This window comes from Lissotriton helveticus, chromosome 8 (genome assembly GCF_964261635.1).
Source record: "Lissotriton helveticus chromosome 8, aLisHel1.1, whole genome shotgun sequence".
Taxonomy (NCBI): Eukaryota; Metazoa; Chordata; class Amphibia; order Caudata; family Salamandridae; genus Lissotriton; species Lissotriton helveticus.
The window spans coordinates 892,352,496-892,372,724 of record NC_136069.1 but is presented as its reverse complement, the minus strand read 5'-3'; the positions used below and the strand labels follow the sequence as shown (position 1 = coordinate 892,372,724).

Genomic DNA, 20,229 nt, shown 5'->3' with positions numbered 1-20,229 from the left:
ATATATTGTCAATCATGCTGCAGAAACAGCTAGAAAAAGAGGATCTTTTCAAACTGATATAATTTTTTTGCATGTTTTTTTATTAAAATTGAGATTATCTCCGCCCTTGTGTGCTGCTTAGAAAGTTTGAAGCTAAATATTTTTTTACCTCAAATATAACAAACGTAAATCATCTACCTTGAAATGTCGAGTACATGTGAATGCTCCAGTCAATGCATTCATAAATTATTTTGGACAACGCCTGTTTTGTTTTTATAGCAAAACTGTTCCAGTTGACTTGATAACTTTTTCATGAGAGCTCAGTGCCAGTCAGCCAATAGATTGTCTGCAGCTGTTTAGATTCTTTGGTTTGCTATGTCGTTACCATGGCTACTCTGTCAAAACTACAACATGAGATGGTGCAGTTCTACTTCGGCACTAGTATGATGCTCCCAAGTGACTTGCATTTGTGGGTGGAGGCTGATGTCCCTCCATTGCAGTGCAAATATATACATGTGCCTGGAAAGCCTTTATTTGCCCTGCGTTCAACTTTGCACAACCTACTGGCATAACGTGTATATCCATTGAATGTCTAAAATACGGACTAACCCGGAAACGCACTTCAAACTTCTTACTAAAAACAACTAGATTATGTGTCTTTTCTACGAACACTGGGGCACTAAATACAACAAGCATTTGCAATGTAATAGGTCTTGCATTTGCGAGAGTTTAAGCTATTGGCATTGTACATGACAATGCCTTTTATTGACCTGTTTTGATAATTAACACGTAAATAAAAGACATTGTCATTTACAATACCAATAGCTCAAACTCTTGTAAATGCGAGACCTATTGCATTTAAAAGAAGGAGCTGCCATTGTCCCGGGCTGCTTGGAAAGTGCAAGCGCTCATGTTGCAGGAAAGCATGTCATGCCTGCAGTAGAAGAAACTCATTAAAGAAAATAGTGCTTACAGACTAAATAAGGCATTCCGTGTAACAGAGGTAAAAGGGCCAGTCCTCATGGGAGGTTACAAATGAAGACAAGGCGGTACTAAGGAGGGACTAAAAAGCCTATTAACGAATCAGAAGCCAGCATTTACGAAGGACATGACATAAGCCAATGACAAATATGGGCGGTGAGTGGATGGGGCTTCAAGTACATACACAAATACAGCATGCCACAGAGCAGCGCATGCGCTGCCCAGGCTCGACCCCAAAAAGGATGTCAACGCACAGCAGAGGCCTTGAGATTTGCTTTAACACCTTCAGCGCGGCGCGAATTTTCGCGCTGTGCTGAAGGTTCTAAAAAACAGGCGGGGCTGTGACGGAACGGTTCCGTCATAAGCACAGCCCAACCGGCGCTCATGACGGAACCGTTCCGTCACAAGCATCGAAGGGGTTAAGTGGTGAAGGTTTACCGATGCCGGCGAACCTAGTCCAATTTATAGACGCAGTTTTGCTCCGACCAACAACAAAACACAACAACTTTATTAGTTCCCATTCTAAGTGATTCCTTTATGATGGGGAAAAATGGCGGGGTTTGGTCCTACAGAAGGGAACTCAGTCTTTTGGGCTCGACATTCTGCTTAATTTTCCAATATTTATATTCTATATATGTTTATGCTCAAAACTCTATATGGTCTTTTATATCTGATTGTGATTGATGACACTTTTATTGTATCGTTTTAAATAGTTGTTAGATACATTTCCTATTTGATAGATTGCCATCTCACCCAACCACACACTCTCCCTCCCTGCTGTACTGGCCCTGGCCAGTTATAAGGAAAAGTGCATAGATTTGATGTTATATTTGCATGTATGCTTTGGAGACATAAAGTAAAAGATGGTGACATAATTTGTTGGTTCCAAATGCAACAAGTTATAGTCAAGATTTGTTGAAAATTCATTTAATAGCGTTTTGCAGCAAGGGGATAGACAACGTGGGAACAGTAACCCCCAGGCTTTTCGGGGGGATGGTGCAGCCCAGGCACTGCAGAGGTCTCATTGGGCTAGAAGGCAACGTTAGGTGGGGTTAAGAGAGGAGGGCAAAAGGTATGGGGTCCTCTTTTATGGTACTTGGCGGCAAGCTGGCTACCTAGAAAGGAAAGGCAGGTTTGACTAGGTTAATGTTGTTAAATTAGCAGTTCACTGAAGTACTAAAACGTTTCATTTATTTAAAACACCAGAAAATTCGCTCTGGTCTCTGAAATAAATAAAATGATTTTGTATTTTTGTGAGCTATTGATTTAACTTTCAAATTAACCATCAGGGACATTGGAATTATGCGATTCTGGTGTCAGTGCTTTGCTTATAATTATGGACTAGCAGATTTTCCCACACAATCTTCCATCTGCTGCAGAGTGTTTAGACTTCAATTAAAAATAGTACCTGGCACAAGAATTACTAATAAAGCTGATACGGAAATCAGTTTGTTAAAGTTAATTGATCAGCTCTCTGTTGTTGACTGGTATATCTAGGCGTTAAAAAAATGAGAACTTCACCCAGGCAAGAGCGGCTGGCTCCAGAGCGCAGGATCACGGTTCGATCCCGGGCGCAGGCGGCAGCTCAGCTCAGCATCGTGTGACTCTGGACAATAGCTCACTTAATCTCCCCGAGTTCCCCCAGTGCCTTGAAACCTTTAGAGTGACATGTTTGCGCTTTACAAATAGGAATTAAATATTGCACAAGTTGCAGCCGTAGCCGGTGCAGGTAAGAGCATTTGGGCCCTTTTTTGGGGGAGGGGGGGGGGGGGGGTAGATTTCAACGACGATGACGAGGGAACATGAATTATTTAATTTTCCCTCGTTATCGTCCGTTGAAATCCCCCCTCCCCCACAGGGCCCCACCGGCTCACCACTCTCACCTGCACGGGCCGCTGCTGCCAAGTCGTGCTAACATCCCCAATAATTGATTGAGAATAATGCATGTGTCTGTAGCAGAAATCAACCATCACCTACAGGTCTAAATAGAATTCACCTAAAAAAAGAAGTATTGATTCATTATTTGCCATGAAATTAATATTCTGCTGTTCTCTAAGTGGAGGTGAAAGCTCCTCCGTCCCAAACATATTATATCTCTTTTTAAGTTTTATTGCCTTTAACCTTAAATCGCCTCATAGTAAGAGACTTACATAACAGTGCTTTGCATGGCATTGTTCTGTAGGTCTGCATGTTGTTAATCGTGCTTAAAGGTTACCCTCGATATGAACATAGAACACAGCCAACATAAGCTTAATGAGACTGATCTTAAAAGTAGACGGGAAGCCCAAAGCTATGCCTTTTACTACAATCAGCGTGTATATATGCAAGCTTGTGTTCCACTCCTTGTAACAAAATATATGGTTAGCACAAACTGTTGTAATGTGAGAGGCAAGGGGACACTATTAATGCAGCGGTGTTCCTGTGTGTTAATGCAAGGAAATAATAATTAATTGTTGGTGAATCATAACTTGCGTGGGATATACTGAATTGGTATAGGTTTATTTTGAAGGAAACCTATTTCTTTTGTTATACAAAAGGGGGTGGTGATGGACGGGGCATCTGAATCAATCAAACACTCACACCCAGTCAAAAGATCTGGGTTTAATCCATCACCGTTCTTTAGCCCACTTTGCCACCCCAGTTCAGACATGGCTATATGCAAATCAGTCTGACCCTGTGCCTCATGGGAACAGTCCAGCCTGAACTGCCAAGCCATGTCTTCCCTGGACCGGAAACAAGCTTCCGAGGACCGGTTTCTGGCATTCCAGCCGTCTTCAGCCCGGCTTGCTTGAATCCAGTGGCAAAGTGAGCAAGGGACTCACGTCTGAGCATACCCTGCCAAACTTATGGTGGCCAAAAGCGGTACAAAAGGGGGTGGTGATGGACGGGGCATCTGAATCAATCAAACACTCACACCCAGTCAAAAGATCTGGGTTTAATCCATCACCGTTCTTTAGCCCACTTTGCCACCCCAGTTCAGACATGGCTATATGCAAATCAGTCTGACCCTGTGCCTCATGGGAACAGTCCAGCCCGAACTGCCAAGCCTTGTCTTCCCTGGACCGGAAACAAGCTTCCGAGGACCGGTTTCAGGCATTCCAGCCGTCTTCAGCCCGGCTTGCTTGAATCCAGTGGCAAAGTGAGCAAGGGACTTTATTTTGTTAGGCAGTAGGACCTGTCTTTGTTAATAATTGTGAGTGGTGAAATGTACCAGGTACGCAATATTTCCACTGAATATTCTGCTTAATGTGCCTGTTGTGTCTGGAGAGTTTCTTGCATCTATTTGCTTTGCATTGTCTCATAAGCCAGTGCCCCCCATGCGGCCCCACTTACCCACCGCTGTTACCTGCACGGACCATGGCTGTAGGGTTTTGACCTCAGGAGCCCCCTTTGCATGTAGGAGGAGTATGCGATAAATACAACCCCTGAGGAAGTTGAGACTACGGGTGGATCCAATGTTGGATCTAATTGCCACCTCCCATAAAAAACGAATGCTCGTAGTTATTAATATTTCACCCTCGGTTTAGGGTGAAAGAAAGAGTTTCAAGAATGTAATGTGGGCATAAATTGGCCGATTATCCAGTAAGGGGAGGACTGTAGACGAACAAGAGTAGCAGACCGTAGCGGCTTGGCAAACAGTATATGGCGGAAATATTAGCCTGATATGCTGACAGCCTGTTAGTACCACTTCCATCTTGTCCTTTATTTGATTATCTTCATTTGTAACCTCCCTTGAGGTCTGGCCCTTTTACTTCTGATGTTACACTGTCTGTGTTATTTAGTCTGTAAGCACTATTTCCTTAGTGAGTTTTGTATCACTGCAGGCACAACGTGCTTTACACCAACATTCAGCGCGACATGCGCACTTTCACTTTTCAAGCAGCTGGGACAATGGCGGCTGCTTCTTTGGAATGCTATAGATCTCGCATTTAGGAGAGTTTGAGCTAAATGCTGCAAATGCGATACCTGTTGCGACACTTGATGTATTACAAATATTTTTGGCGGGTTGGTTCCAAGCACTGTTAAACAAGAAAAGAGTGTTCTATGGTTGACAAAAAGACCACAAAAGGAGCAAAAGAAACTAGCCTCACTTAGGTTAGTTAGGAAAGCCCTCACTCACCAACCTGGTGGTGACATGCTTCATCATTGGGCCCCTTCGACGCCAGGTTTACTGCGGAGCAGGTTATTTTGTGAGTTCAGGCGTGCAGTGAGGATAAATGAAATTAAGTGGTGGTGAGGGATTAAAAAATGTCTTCAGTGTATCCCAAAAATATTTATTTAATGATTACTAGGACATAAGTAAAAACATTTATTGTAGGAAATTAGTCCACAATTAGTTGTGTGGTTATTTCCAATATTATCTACTGGCAGTCAACATGTTTCTGCCTTGAAACGGTGTAATTTTACCAGGCAGTCATCAGGACTATAGAAGTGTACTAAACCTTGGCGGTATGAGCGCGCTAAGGCCCACCCTAACCTAGGGACGTGAATAGTGAAAAAAAGAGAGTGATAAAAAAAAAAATTGCAAGAAGGAAGAGGGATCTCCTCCTATTTACTCCTGGTTTAGGAGGCTTACCAAATGTGGTTTCTGCACTTGTTAGGTGTATTCAGGGTACACCATGGGTCTCGGGAGGGGGGTGGAAGGGTAATTGGCACACCGCCCTCAACGCCAGGCACCCTCAGTATACCTGCTGCACCCTCGAAGGGACCCCGAAGATTGGTTCCAAGCACCCCATGCCGCGGTTGCACCTAATAGAGGCTGCACCAATTCTTTTCTTTAGACACAGCTCGTCTAAAGAAAGGGACGTGCCCTCTATTAAGTGCGAGCGTGGCATGGGGCGCTTGGAAACAAACCATATTTGCAATTCAATAGGTCTCGCATTTGCGAGAATTTAAGCTATTGACATTTACAGTGCCAATAGCTCAAATCCGAGACATATTGAATTGGAAATTGGAAATGCTTGTCTTTTCTTATGACCAAGCCAGGGCATTGGCCACAATTTGCATTAGGGCCCATGGCGCTCTTGCTAGGCAACTGAGAGGGTTTGTTTTAATATAAATTATAATCATCAGGTTGTCCCTTCCTGTACATTCAACAACATTTGTCACATTCCACTGCTTCTCTGTGTTTTTAACCTGGGCCAATGGAAGTATGTAATTGTGTGTCCTTCCTTTTCCATATAATTGTGACTTTGCTGCTCTTGCCATCATTTTCTTCATCATTTTCACATTTTCACAAACAAAATTTGTATCCAGCGCAAGCGGATAAAAAGTGACTAAAAACTCTACCACGTGTTACTGTGCAGCGGAAGGCCAGATCACATTTCAGTTGCTTATGGCTGTATTTCGATGTTAAAGTGATATTAATCGAGGTGAAATCTTTGCCCTCACTGTGTTAACGTGTAAAAATGAGAAAATAAAGAATGAATGCCGTGGTGCGATACTTCACTATCATAACTATTTATTTGGAAGGTCTTCTGCCAGAAGTACATAGAAGCTCATCAGTATATTGATGGAGGTTTGTGATGTAGACACAAAAACAGGAATGTGGTGATGAAATTGAGACAGATCAGCACGTTATGTTTACATTGACATTCACAGTATGTGTGTACATATGTAGATCAGGGCGCGGCCTCTTTTATTGGATTGCTAGTCATAGTCGTGAGGTATGGAGGGCTGGGATGCAATTTTATGACTGTGTTTTCCAGTCTTAAGAGGTAGATCATAAGGTTGTGCTTGAACCCAGGCGGGGAGGTGGCAGTTCTGACCTGGCGGGGTGTGGTGGGGGATTGGGGCTTTCAGTGTCCAAGATATGAGAAAAATTAGCGCCCAAAGGGTACCTTCCTTGTCACAAGGAAATTGAATTCTAATCTCGAAGAATTTAGTCATCAGCACCAGTATCATTCTAAAACAAGTGTGTTCATGCACAGAATGAAAAAGCTGTTATCCATGTAGAGGTTGCCCACCTGAAATTCATACGCTCCTCCAGTGTGGAAAAGCAAGCAGAGTGCTTTTACCAGGTTCACTGTGAATGTCCTGGGTAACCCTGGGCGTAGTTTGCGAAGTAGCGCTACGTGTAGCTACGCGAAGTGCACCTCGCACGCTATGCGTAGCTACGCGAACTGCCTAGTGCGGTAGGGAAAATGCTGTTCGCACTGATTGCACAGTGCCGGATGATTGTCCGCACAGTGCAATCATTGCAAACGGCATCTTGCACAGTGCAATTGGTCATTTTCTGCCGCTTGAGTAGATTTGTACACGAGCGGCAGCTTTCTCGAAGCGGACTGGTAGTTTCGCATTGCGAGCGGTCGGGAGCATACACGACCACTCGCAATGAGAAACCTGACCTCCCCACGTTGAGAATCTCGCCGGGAGGTGTATTTTCCATGCTCGCGATCGGCAACTTGATGTTGCTGATTGCGAACGAGGAAAAAGTCTCGCCGGGATGTTGATTTTGCTCGCTCGTGGTCGCAAACTTGACGTTGAGGACCGTGAGCAAGCAAAAAATGCCCGCTATGCGTTTTTTCACTGTTCTACGTGCAATTTGCGCAGTGCGTGGTAGCACAAACTATGCACGCTCCACGAGCGAGGCGTAGTCCTACGCCCAGGGTTAGCTCTGGGCTTGATGGATATTGAAAAATGTGACCATATATATTTGTTGACCTCTGAGAATTAAGAGGAATTTTTGGTCTCTTGGCTCTGTGCGTATGGCAAGACCATGGACGATTAATGTGGCTGGTACCCATATTTATTGGCACAGTTACTCCTACGTAAGTCAAAGTCTGGGGGTTGTGGTGCTGTAAAGCACCTGAAATCTGAAATTGTGATCATGAAAACCACATTGATAAAGAGGAGTACATGATTATAAGAAACTGTCTAGGTGGCATACTTAAGGGAAATTACCCCGTTCCGTGCTCGCGTCGGCCAATGGTCGACGCGAGCACTACCTTCTGGGTGCTGTGCACGACCGTTGGCCGACGCAGCCCCGCCCACTCAGTAGAACGCCAGCACCACACCGCGGTAAACGGGTTAATAAGAGAAAAATGTGATGGGTGAAATACTTGAGCTAATCTCACCCACTTGTAATTACTGTAAATGACAGTCCATCTTCAGTTGCTCACTGTGCTGTTACAATTCTCAGCCTAACAGGGACACTCCAGCCGGTAATGCAAGCTACGGTTTTCGGTGAATGGAAACACAAGCAACCGAGACAGACTTCTGCTTTGGTTCCTGTGGCGCATAGAAACTAAAGCTAAAAGAAATAGGATGTGATGATGAATGCTTGAATTGCTCCCAGTCAGTGTTTAATTATTTGAGATACATTCAAGTCCCTCATTTTATTTTTTTACACCAACCCGAACATGCAAATCCATTCTGGCCTCTCCCCAAAAGCGACATCCCATCCCAAAAATAGCAGAAGCAGTACTCAACAGTGTAACACCAAAGAAAGTGGTATCACAGGAAATTATGCTACAACCCTATCAACCCCTTACTCGATCTGACATTGACTTATTCTCTAGTTTATTCTGTTAAATGTATTTATTTAGGGTTCATTATCCTATAATCCTGTTTTGTTTTTTTAACCTTGAAATTATGTGGAAATAGACTGTTGAAACTCAGTGGGTAGGTGCAGACATCTGTTAGCTGAAACATTTTCAAATCAGCACAAGTTTAAATCCTACCTTAGTCAGCTTGTTCAAAAACACAGAGTTCAAACATACTACTTGGAAGATGGCAGGGTCACCTCACAGCACCCAGAGGTCAAACAGTTGGCCCACGCTCTCCCAGTTAAAAATGTAACATGACATATCACTTTTTTATGCCACCAACCTCCGATTTCGCTCATACAAAACCAGTGAAATGCTGCAGTTATAGTTGCCTGAGCTAACTATAACTTACGCCCCTGCAATGCACTGCTTATGAACTTGGATATTACATCACTCATGACATGGTCAGTGACATCACTCATGACATTACTGATCAGACTAATCAGAGGTTTGCGACAGCTTAGAAAATTAAATATAAACAGATTAATAAAGAGTATACCAATATATAAGTAAAATGTACAATGAACATTTTAAAACAATAATAAATATTAAATTGGATGCTATACATTAGTATACATTAGTATTCTCAGGATTATTTGCGAGAGCAGTGCAAATATATAAAACAGAGTATATATAGTAGGATGATTGTGATGAGCGACCTCAATTGAATTTTGGAAAGCTTCCACCTTCCTTTTTAAATTAAAATTTCATTTTTTTATATTTGTTAATTAAATACAATATTTCATCATTGTTGTATTTGTTTAAGGAATGCTAATTTCTGTATTTTTTGTGTATTGATTTGCAATTCTAATCAATGAAAATGCTTAGGTTTCAGGCTTCCAATAATGACTCAGTGGGATCCCCAGGCTCCATTATTGATTAAGTGGGCTCCCCAGGTTCCAGTAATGATTAAGTGGGGGTCCACATAAGTGAAAAGGTTAAGAACCACTGCTCATTAATATAAGTCAAATGCGTGACTAGATTGCACCCACATCTTCCCAACAAGCGCATTAACCGCCAGAGCTATCTTATCGCAGTTCCTGGAACGTTCTTCGGTCACAAAGTACTTTAAAGCAGGCGCCTTCCATCCCTTAGGATATTTGAAAATGCGGCCTGCTTGTGACCAGATAAGTAAACCAGGCCGATTTACTATTACGCCCTCCTTGTCTAATTTGGAGTCAGGGTTTTTAAAAATAAATGCATAGGGTGTAAGTCAGTCTGTACTCCTCATAACTCCTTTCTTCACAACTCTTCCACCACATTTCTGCTATGACCGCCCCAGCCCACTAATTCATGGGTTCCAAGTTTTTTGGTAATTTTTTTTATTTTTTTTTTATTTCCGGCACGAAGTGGCCAAGGTGAACGCAAAAAGCACAGCGAATGCAAAGGGGCATATTGGATACTCCTGCATTTCATGTCAGTTTTACACTTTAAACCAAGTGTGCAGAATTTTGAAATGTGCTGCAAAATTACTAAGAAATGTTGCCAAATGGGTCTGAAATGTTTCCCATCTGGCCCTCAATTTATTTAATTAATGTGAAGGAGAAATCAGTGTTCGCTGCAAATGCGCAAACACTGCTCATGACACGTAGGTGTCAGATTAAACAACTCACTCAGCATATAGTGAGCTCATGAGAAGGATGCCTGCACTGGAACTCTGTAAAATAGCAGGTGTTATGGTTATTCCACTCTAGGATACTTATTTTACCGACCTGGGAAGGTTGAGTCTGCCTGGATTCAAACTCGTGGCCCGCAGATTACAGCAGATGTCAGCAGCGAGCGTTAACTCGCAATTTTCCTGCTGCCAGTGAAGCGTAATTGCCGCAACTTGAGTTGCAAATTTACTTTTTGATGATGCATATTTTATAAATGTATGACTCCTTATACTTTGAGCAGAATGGAAGAACCGTCTTTCTGACCAGCATTGTCAAACTGTCTTTAATTTTACGTCATGTTCAGTAAACTTAGTAATGTTTACAAATAGATTTCCCATGCCAATTAATTTAGGTTAGCAACTTTTTATTGATTTTAGCACAAAAACTGTTACAGCTGTGCAATTTTCCCTTAAGTCGATGAAACTTGGTGCGTTGTTGTGCGTTCCTCGTGTATGTTTCTTTCCAGTGAATTTAGAATCTAACGTGTTTGCTCTTTTCGTATCAACAGGTTTTTCACATTCAGCCTTCACATTTGGTATTGAAAGTCACATCAGCCAGTCTAACATCAATGGAACACTAGTGCCCCCTGCTGCCCTCATCTCAATCCTGCAGAAAGGCCTGCAGTATGTGGAAGCTGAGATCAGCATCAACGAAGTGAGTATGGAAGCTAAAGTATATTGAGTTGTTTTTCGATAAAGAGTGGGACAAGACATTTCTGTTTGCGACCCTGGATTGCCTAGGGTCGCCGGCGTGTGAGTGCAAAAGTGCGAATGCGTTCTTGTGTGTGTTTGGTGGCCAGGGGGTCGTTTGTAGAATGGAGTCAGGTTATTAATTGAAAATATTAATATTGGGTTCAGAAAGAACAGATCATCTTTTTATAGCAAGGGTTGTTAAAACAGCAAGCTAGAACCACATTTTTAGGTCTCGCATAGACAGCTCTTGCGCTGTCTCTGAGAGACATGCTGTATTCTGGATATAGGCTTTAACCCCTTTGCCGCGGGGCTAATTCCCCCGCTGTGCTGAGGGGGGTGGGGGGAGACGCGCCGCAGTGCTCGTGACAGGCTCAGCTCGGCACGGTGGCGCTGAGCTCGTCACGACCACGCCCGTTTCATAGAACGCTCAGCACAGCAGGGGAATTAGCCCCACATGTGAGCGCTGCGCAGGTCGGGACGAGCTCAGCTCATCATGAGCACAGCGCCACCGTGCCTCATGACGAGCTGAGCTCGTCATGAGCATGGAAGAGGTTAAAAGCTCCGCCCATTTTCAAGGTTGGCCTCAGTTACATGTGTTGTTACTCAGAGCTTGTGAGCACTATTTCTTTCTTTAAGTTGGAGCAGTCAAGACCAGTGCTCATGGTTTACAGAGTTTTGTTGTAAAGAAGGCTGTAAATCTTGCTCTTGATTTGCCACATTTGCTGTGCATTCGAATACAGAGGTGTGTTTTGGCTGCAGTTGCCTTCTCCTCCTTCCGGCTTTTGAAACGCAGGGCCTAGCATCATGGTCTTTGCCTTCCTTTTGTTGCTGGGCTGGTGTCACAGTCCCTGCCTTCCTATGGCTGCTGCTGCCTCCCTCTCAGAGCTCAACAAGCATTTGCAATGCAATAGGCCTCGCCTTTGCGGGAGTTTGAGCTATTGGCATTGTAAATTACAATGACTCTTATTTATTTGTTGTGAAAACTTTTAAGCTGTGCTCAAACACGCACTTTGTACTTATAGTCGTTGCTTACGAGAAGTAAGAATTAGTAAGCGTTGGAAAGTAAGGGCCTCATCTTTTTTTATGTTATTTTATTTCCATGGTTTTCCACATGGGCCTAACATGACCTATGCCTTGTTAGAGTCTGCCCTCAGGAAGAAAGCAACCTTGCGAAAAGTAAATGCTGTAGTGTTTACCACGAGTCTACAAAACCCACCACCAGCACCTTCAACCTTGATTGAATTATCCATGCCCGAATAGATGGGTCCATAGACACACACCCTAAGTCTGCCTTGGGAGTGTTCCAGTGTTTAGGAAAAAAAACCTGGTGTTTGCCAGCAAGAGGTGCGTCATTAACTTTAACACCACGTAGAAAGCTTCCCAAGCGTTCATCCATCACCTTTTAACAGGTCTCTGGGTACACTCTTACATCCCCCTGCACACACATATCCTCCCTGCTCACTTTCCAGGAAGGAACACCATTGCTCAGATAGGAGAAGTGTAACACACGTTGGTTCCAGTAACTGTGCTGATGTAGAAACCCTTGCAATGAGGGTATTTCTTGCCAATGAGACATGGTCATAGCTCTTTGTGGGGGTTTTAGTAAATTTTTGTTGTATAGCTTTTTTTTTTTATTATGTGTAAACCAATGAAAGCTATACATGGGGGGAATGCATCCCAGAGTGCAGTATCACCGAATATCACCGTATTCTGAGTTTTTTTGAGCAAGGCAGACCTTTACAAGTTAAGTAGGCCTGAGATGAAACAATATACTTTAGAACATGGGTACTTACACGCATTTTCCTGGGGGCCGCAAAGTTTGGTCTATGGTATGACCGAGGGCCACCCTGATGCCAGCGGGGGCTGTAAAGTGGGCGTGGGAAGCATTGCATGTATATCTAGTGGCTGTCTTGGCATTTCCTAAAGGTAAGGGCTTAGTTAGTTCCTTTTCACTAACTGCAAATTAACCTTAAATAAGTGTTTTTTTTCATGTTAGTGCTGAGTCGAGAAAACAGTAGCCCGATGCTGCTGCTGTCCAGGGGGCCACATGTAAAGGTCATGAGGGCCGCATGTGGCACCTGGGTCGTACTTTGAGTATCACTGCTTTAGAACAAGTGCCTCCAACTGTTTCTGTAGTAAGAGCTATATATGTTTAATGAAAATCACCCAGAGCTGGTAGTAACATTTATGCTCTGATAGTAACCGAAGACAAAATAACATTAGTGGCCACACCATGCAAGATTGTCAGCAGTGATCCCCTCAGTGCATCAGGAAAGGTTGCTATAAGTAACGTGAAAAAAAGGCTCTATCAATCTGGAATACCAATAGATGGTCCACACGTAACAGCCATCACTGCAATGCCCTTGGCACCATGTAATAATATGAGCAACAAGTCTACCCAACACATCATGATTCATTGCTCCTATGTCAGGCTTAAATATATTTAGCAAATGTAACCTTTTTTTCCAAACACCATCTTCTGGCAAAATTCTGAAAATACATACCTTTTCATTTCAAAACATGTTTTTCAATTGTGTTGTACATATATTAATCATACCAAACAAAAGCTTCTTATTTAGTATACTGGCCTTCACACTGGAGAGGTACTTACAGGTAGCTGAAGAGCTATGAGTAGCTCACGAGCTACTGATCGGAGATGCCTGCTTTAGAACCCATGAAAATCATCGTTCTTGAGCCTGAAACACTATTCTCCACTCTAAGAGACATGGTTAATCTTTCCTTGGAGACTGGTACAGTGTCCCTCTCCTGGAAACCTGTGATCGTCAGAGCTGACCTCAATAAGCCAACCTAGTCCATGATTGTTTAGGGAACTATCTGTCCCAGGCCTGAACGTATCTTCAGGATCGAACCAATGCTCTTAGGGGTCCACCTCTCCACAGCCCCAAGTCTGGATATGAGTACACACAGACTAAAGGGTGGTTTAGCGGGGGAAGGGAAGGATGGGGACAGCAGGGAGGGAGACCTGTAATGAGATACAAAAAAGAAGCAATTACTACCTGAACCTATAACCTCTCTCTCTTCCTAAATCTCCCTTTATGCCCATACTTCCACTAACCTGTAAAGAAAGATAAGGTTGCCGGCTAACAGGGGTGTTGAGCTGGTCACCTCTAATCACCATACAGTATGCTGGAAAACATAAAGGTTCACTTTCTCCCTCGCAAGAGCTCAGGCAAGGTATAGGAAGAGCGTCCCCAACGTAGGGAAAAATACGATAAGTACACTCCAGCCTCGAAGGTCCAAAATGGAGGGAACAGGTTTCAAGAACTTCAAATGGGTAAAAGGAACCAGCGGTGCCAAAGGCACCCTTACCCAACCAAGGACAACAGGAGAACGGCCAGCGGTAATCCAGGTAACAACAGAATAATCGGTAGCGTCCAACCCCGCTATTTCTCTGCTTCCGCGTCATGTGTGACGCGGCGTCTGACGTCCCGCTGAGTCCGCTGGGAAATGTAGTCTTTTTCGCGCCTCAGCGCTTGCCTGCGCATGTGGAGCTGCCTTGTCCCCTGACACTATCGCCCAATTTCCCTATTCCCAGGTCTCAGCAAAGTGGCAGAAAAAATATGTCAGCAAATGTCTATCAGACTTCCTGTAAGCCAACTCCATTCTCCACCACATGCAAAAGGACTTCCAGCCCAAATACAGCAAAGAAACTGCTCTTCTGGGTGTGGTTGAGGAGGTTAAAAGGACACTGGATCAAGGGGGCCACCGTTGCTATCATACTCCTGGACTTCAGTGTGGCCTTACATACCGTGGACCACCCCACGCTCCTAGATAGGGTTGGTATGGTTGGTATCACATGAAAAGCCCTGGAGTGGGTAAGTTCCGTTTTGAGGGAAAGAACATTCCAAATCTCTGATAAGAACCTTTTATCAGAAATCATGTTGGTTATTTGTGGGGTCCCTCAAGGGTCCTCACTCAGTCCAACACTCTTTAATGTATACCAGCAACCATTGGTGGATGTTATAGCTACCTATGGGAGCTCAATAGTCTCCTATGTGGACCACACCCAGCTGGTCTTCTCTCTTGCTCTAAACTCGGATACCTTTCCATCCACACTTGGACCTTGCTTGGAGCAGGTGGCCAGCTGGATGAACAAGTCCTGCCTTAAGCTCAATGGATCTAAAAAATAACTTATGATTCTGGAAACAACTCCGCCACTCAACACGCTCTAGGCTGGCCTACTAGCATTGACTCCCCTCCAGTCTCTAAAATGGTTATAAAAGTCTAGGGGTGTGGCTTGAAAACACTCTAATGATGGAGGCTCAGGCCATTAAAATGTTGGCTAGTTACTTTGGATTGTTAAGGATGCTGTGCCAGATCCTGCCACTGCTCCCAAAGAACTCTAGACGAGTAGTCGTAGAGGCACTTGTTCTCTCGCGTTTAGACTATGGCAACTCACTGTACCTAGGATTTCCTAAAGGAGTGACATGCAAACTACAAGTCATGCAAAATGCGGTCGCACACACATTACTTGGGGTCCCAAGATGGTAATAATTCAGGCAGGGCTTCAGAGACCTTCACTGGCTCACCATTTTGCAAAGAATAGAATTTAAGTCACTGTGTATTTTCGATCGTGATTTGCAGGGACAAGGCCCACCTATTCTACACCAGTTTGATTACCCCTACATCCCCAATAGATCTCTTAGATCTTTAAATCTCTATATGGCTACAGTCCCCAGGGTTAAACGAGCCAGAAGTGGCGGACGATTTTTCAGCTTAAATGCAGCCAAGCTCAGGAACTCTCTCCCCCTAGCTATTTGAGTAGTAGATAAAGTACTATGCTTTCGAAAAGCCCTCAATACATGGCTCTTCAAATAGTCATCTTCCCTCATTGCCGTCTTGTTCCGAAACAACGCTGGGATGCCTTCAGGTCACCAATAGCTCTACAGATTCTATAGTATTGAATAGTCTTCACTCTGGATAGCAATCTTAGTCTTGATCACCAAATAAAAAAAAACACTGATAGATTTTAACGTAAGGTGCTCAATAACATCATACCCTTCCCTACGTACATTACTTCAGAGCTGCTGTACTGGCACTGTTGATATCATGTATTGAATAAGGACTGCCCAGACCCACACAAACCTCAGTTTGCCCTGCAAAAATGCTGCAGAAAGACTTATAACCCACACAAAAACATTAACAAAATGTATCCTGCCCTAAACTCCCACAAGTTGCCAGTAATTGAATTCTGCTCCAGTTATAAAACCCTTGTATCATATACAAAGAGATATATCTTGCTAGCTCCTCCTACCTTGAACAGAAACGGTGACTATCCAGTAAAACATGTCCACAATCAAGCACACCTTCTCAGGGAGTACACCGAAGATCTTGAATACCCTTTAACCATTGTAAGACTTGCTCCTTCCTTGCACCTCTTTAAACCCAAACTAAAGGAACAACTGTTAAGCCTTGCCTTACATTGCTCATGCACTGCTGTTTGACTGCTGCTGACCTCAGATGTATAAATCCTGCCCGTTGCACCACTACTTGAGCTGCTGTGCAACACGCGATCAAAGAAAGAAAAGCGCTAAATGATTCCAGTGGCTCTACTGAAAATGATGCCACATATTAGCAAAATGGAGGAAGGAGCGTTTAACATGCTGGATGGCTGGGACAGAGGAGGGCAAGTCTTGTTGTCTCAAATGAAGAAGCATTTGCAATGCAATAGGTCTCGCATTTATGAGAGTTTGAGCTATAGCCATTTTAAATGACAATAGCTTAAATTCTGGCAAATGTGAGATCTATTGCATCTCAAATATTTTCTTTTGTTTACAAGCGCCCCATGCTTTGCTTTTATGTTAAAAGAGGCCACGTTCCCTTATTTAGTCGAGCCGAAATAAAGGCGTGCGTCCGCCATTAAAGTGAAAGCGCGGTATGGGGCCCTTTTACAAAAAAAGTATTTGTTTGTCAAGTTGACAAACAAATCCTTTTTTTGTAAAAGCGCCCCATGCCATGGTTTCACTTTAAGGGCGGCTGTGCCTCTTTCATTAGACGCGGCTCGTCTAAAGACAGGGGCGCGGCCTATATTAATGTGAAATCACGGCATGGCGCGCTTGTAAATAACAACAAAAAAAGTGAATAAATAGTGAAACAAAACATGCTCCGCGTTTGGCGGCACAAATAAATCTAAGGCGTGGCCACCACCGTGGCGTGCCATGATATAAAAATAAATAAAGCGTTAGGAGAGAGCGTGTCTTGCCTGTAACAGAAGGCAGGTGAAAACAATTTAAGGAAATAGTGCTCTGAGGCTGTAATTAAAGCCTACAGAGTAACAATACACGTAAGGGGGACAGCCCTAATGGGAGGTTACAATATCAGACAAAGTGGTACTAAGGAGGGACTACTAAGCCTATTGACCAAAGAAAAGCTACAGTCTATAAAGGACAATGACACAAGCCAATGAAAAATATGGGCAGAGAGTGGGTGTAGTTTCAAGTCCCTACCTGAATGCAGCATACCTCACAGAGCAGCGCAAGAGCTGCCCAGGCTTGATCTAAAAATAGCAGCACAGGTGTCTGCCTTTCACAGTACCTGCTTGGTGGCATTTTTCCTTTATATTCATCTGAAGCGGGTATGGACTTACGTTTTGTGCCAGCAAGGAGAGCATAAACCGTACCGGTCAATTGTATAACTGATAACAACCTTCCACATTTAGAAGCTTGAAAACTGAGCTACATTTGAAGCAATATCAAAAATATTTTTTTAAAATAGCAATATAAGCAAATTCGTCCTGTTTCTCTGTACGTTAGCATAATGCACTTGTAGTTTCTTAATATTGAATGTCAAATAAGTGCCCCAAGCAAACAGCTTCAGTTAAATAGAAAAAAGAGAATTCTAGAGGTTTAACAGTCGGTGCACACTGCCACGCGACTTCTGTGTAACATCACACAAATACAGCTGATAGAACAGCCCAGGCCAACGTGTTCACATGCACAGGGAACAATGGATACGATAACAAGCATTGGCAAACCCGTTGGGTTTCACCTCTCCGAAATCTGTTGGTTATGTCAGTGTTTTTTTTTTATTCTACTTATACCACACAAAGTGTGTTACAGTTTCTCCTCGTCACCCAGAAGGTAATGACTGTCAGTTGCTTTGAGTAGACTCTTTATCGTTTTCTATTGGAGAAGATATCCTTGTCTGTTTGTGTGTTACCATGATTGATCATGCTATTTCCTCAGAAGTGAAAGTGTGTTAACTTTCAGTTATATTTTCATTTTCAGGATGGCACCGTGTTTGATGGTAGGCCAATAGAATCCCTGTCCTTGATCGATGCTGTGATGCCAGATGTTGTACAATCTCGCCAGCAGGCGTTCCGAGAAAAATTAGCTCAGCAGCAAGCCAGTGCCGCAGCCTGCACCGCCACCATAACGACGACGACTGCTGCCGGAGCAACTACTGTCACATCACAGCAGCACACACCAAAGAATGGGGAGGCCACTGTGAACGGGGAAGAGAACGGGGCACATGCATTAAGTAAGTGAACGAGCCACAACGTGTATGTCAGTTTGGCAAAACTTTAAAAACATTGACAGTTGTTTCCAAATAGTTGCTTACTGCATCATATGGTCTGACTTGGCATAACCAATCTTACGGACATGCGTGGTCTTCTACATATTAATTGAAAACCATACTGGTTCCCTATGGGCTGCTGAGGAGCAGCCGCCGTACGTGCAGGTAAGAGCGGTGGGCTTTGTGTGGGGGGGTAGTTTCGACAGATGACAAGGGAAAACTAATTATTTAATTTTCCCTCGTCTTCGTCAAATTCCCACCCCCCCAACCCATGCCCCACTGCTCTTACATGCACGGGCCACGGCTGCTGAGGTGTGATTACCGGCCGCACACTAAAGCGCATTAGTGGACAGGTATCACGGGTGGGGAAATGATTGGTTGTAAGAGTGTAGGAATTGCTTGGTGGTATGTGTGAAGTTTCTGCTCTCCTGCTAGAGCAGCCATATTGGTACTCTTATGTTGCCTTAGCTCAGTGTGCCTAGGCACCTGCAGTTTATAGTAAAGTGTTTTTGATTCTGCTTGATTATACCAGATTATGTCCGACTGTCTATCCTGTAGACCCACAAATGAGGTGGAGTAAATAGTGAACACTACATTCAGGAACTGTGGTCAAGAGATTAATTAATGCACCTTGAGATGAGATAGACGTGCAGACATACGAAGAATGAAGCAGTGTGTGAGGGATCATTTCATGCAGTTCTTGGCTTGCATTGGATACAGGCCACCATGTGTAGGATCTATGTAACCCTTTTGGATCAACAGGATGGCAACCAGGGTCGGATTGGTAAGGCAGGCACTCGAGCAGTGCCCGAGGGGCCGGTATCGAAGTTCCAGCGGTGCGCTGCTTTTTTGGAAGCCTGGGGTGCCGATTTCGGGCTTTGTCGAGTTTGTTCAGATGTCGCCAGCGGCCCAGTGGGGCCCTGAGTGGCCTTTCTGGAGGCAGATGGGCATCCATTACCTCCCTTTTATCAACGGGCAGAGGTGTCGCTCACTTTCTCGCGCTGGGCCGGCCAATCAATGTGTGCATAGTGAGCTTGGGCCTGAGCAGAAGTGGCCTCACTTGTTTTCAGGTGTTTATAAAACTTTGCTGAAGTAGTATTTTGAGGAAAAGCAATATGCAAATGTGGGCCACTTTTTTTTTACCATGCCCGGGCCGAATTCTCAAGTCACGATCTTAAGGAGTAAGATCTGTATAAGTCAATTAAAGTTTATCTACATGGTCGATCCGAGTAAGAACCAGAAAGAGAACCCTGGGCTGCAACAGGAATCACATCCATGTTAACTTTTGTTTGAGCGAGTACTCATAGACGTCTGTTACGTGTGTAACTGTTGTGCAGAGGCAGCTTGATTCCATACATACAGTGAGCACCTGTCGAGTTTGGTTGAGAGATACATGTTGTTACGCACTAGTTTCAGGAAGAGCAGATGTCTTACAGGTAATCATCCCAGATATCACTAGGACCCCTAGTGAGGCCAAGTTGTTTATGCGAATTGAAGGATCAATAAGTTTAGGACCTTAACCAGTAAGTATGTGTAGCAGAGGGGCTGGAGTTGGAGGTGATTTATTTTTTGGGCATCAGCCCAGACTACCTTATATTTATCTACCTGCAAAGTTGCTTCCGATGTAGCCGGACCCTCCGTGACAAGATGGCTGTTGAGTCCTCCTCCATCTCAGGGCTGAGTGACACCTCTTCATCAGAGGATTGAGGCTCTATGGAATGAGGAACATGTATGGTATGCCTCACTGCCTTTAACTTTTGGCAGGATTTCATGTTATGACTTCTGGAAATCGAAGGGTGGAAGACTGGCAATCTACTTGTCTCCAAGACCCTCAACATC

General features: G+C 43.9%; 1 protein-coding gene across 3 annotated transcripts in view; it reads left to right on the top strand.

Annotated features, from left to right (window-relative positions):
* Positions 1 to 20,229, top strand: part of LOC144772966 (F-box-like/WD repeat-containing protein TBL1X) — a 952,308-nt gene that overhangs the window by 763,059 nt on the left and 169,020 nt on the right. For all 3 annotated transcript variants that reach the window (XM_078657676.1, XM_078657675.1, XM_078657677.1), the window contains 2 exons: positions 10,671 to 10,816; positions 18,102 to 18,354. In XM_078657676.1, the coding sequence (XP_078513802.1) occupies positions 10,671 to 10,816; positions 18,102 to 18,354 (399 nt within the window). The remainder of the gene's footprint in view (positions 1 to 10,670; positions 10,817 to 18,101; positions 18,355 to 20,229) is intronic.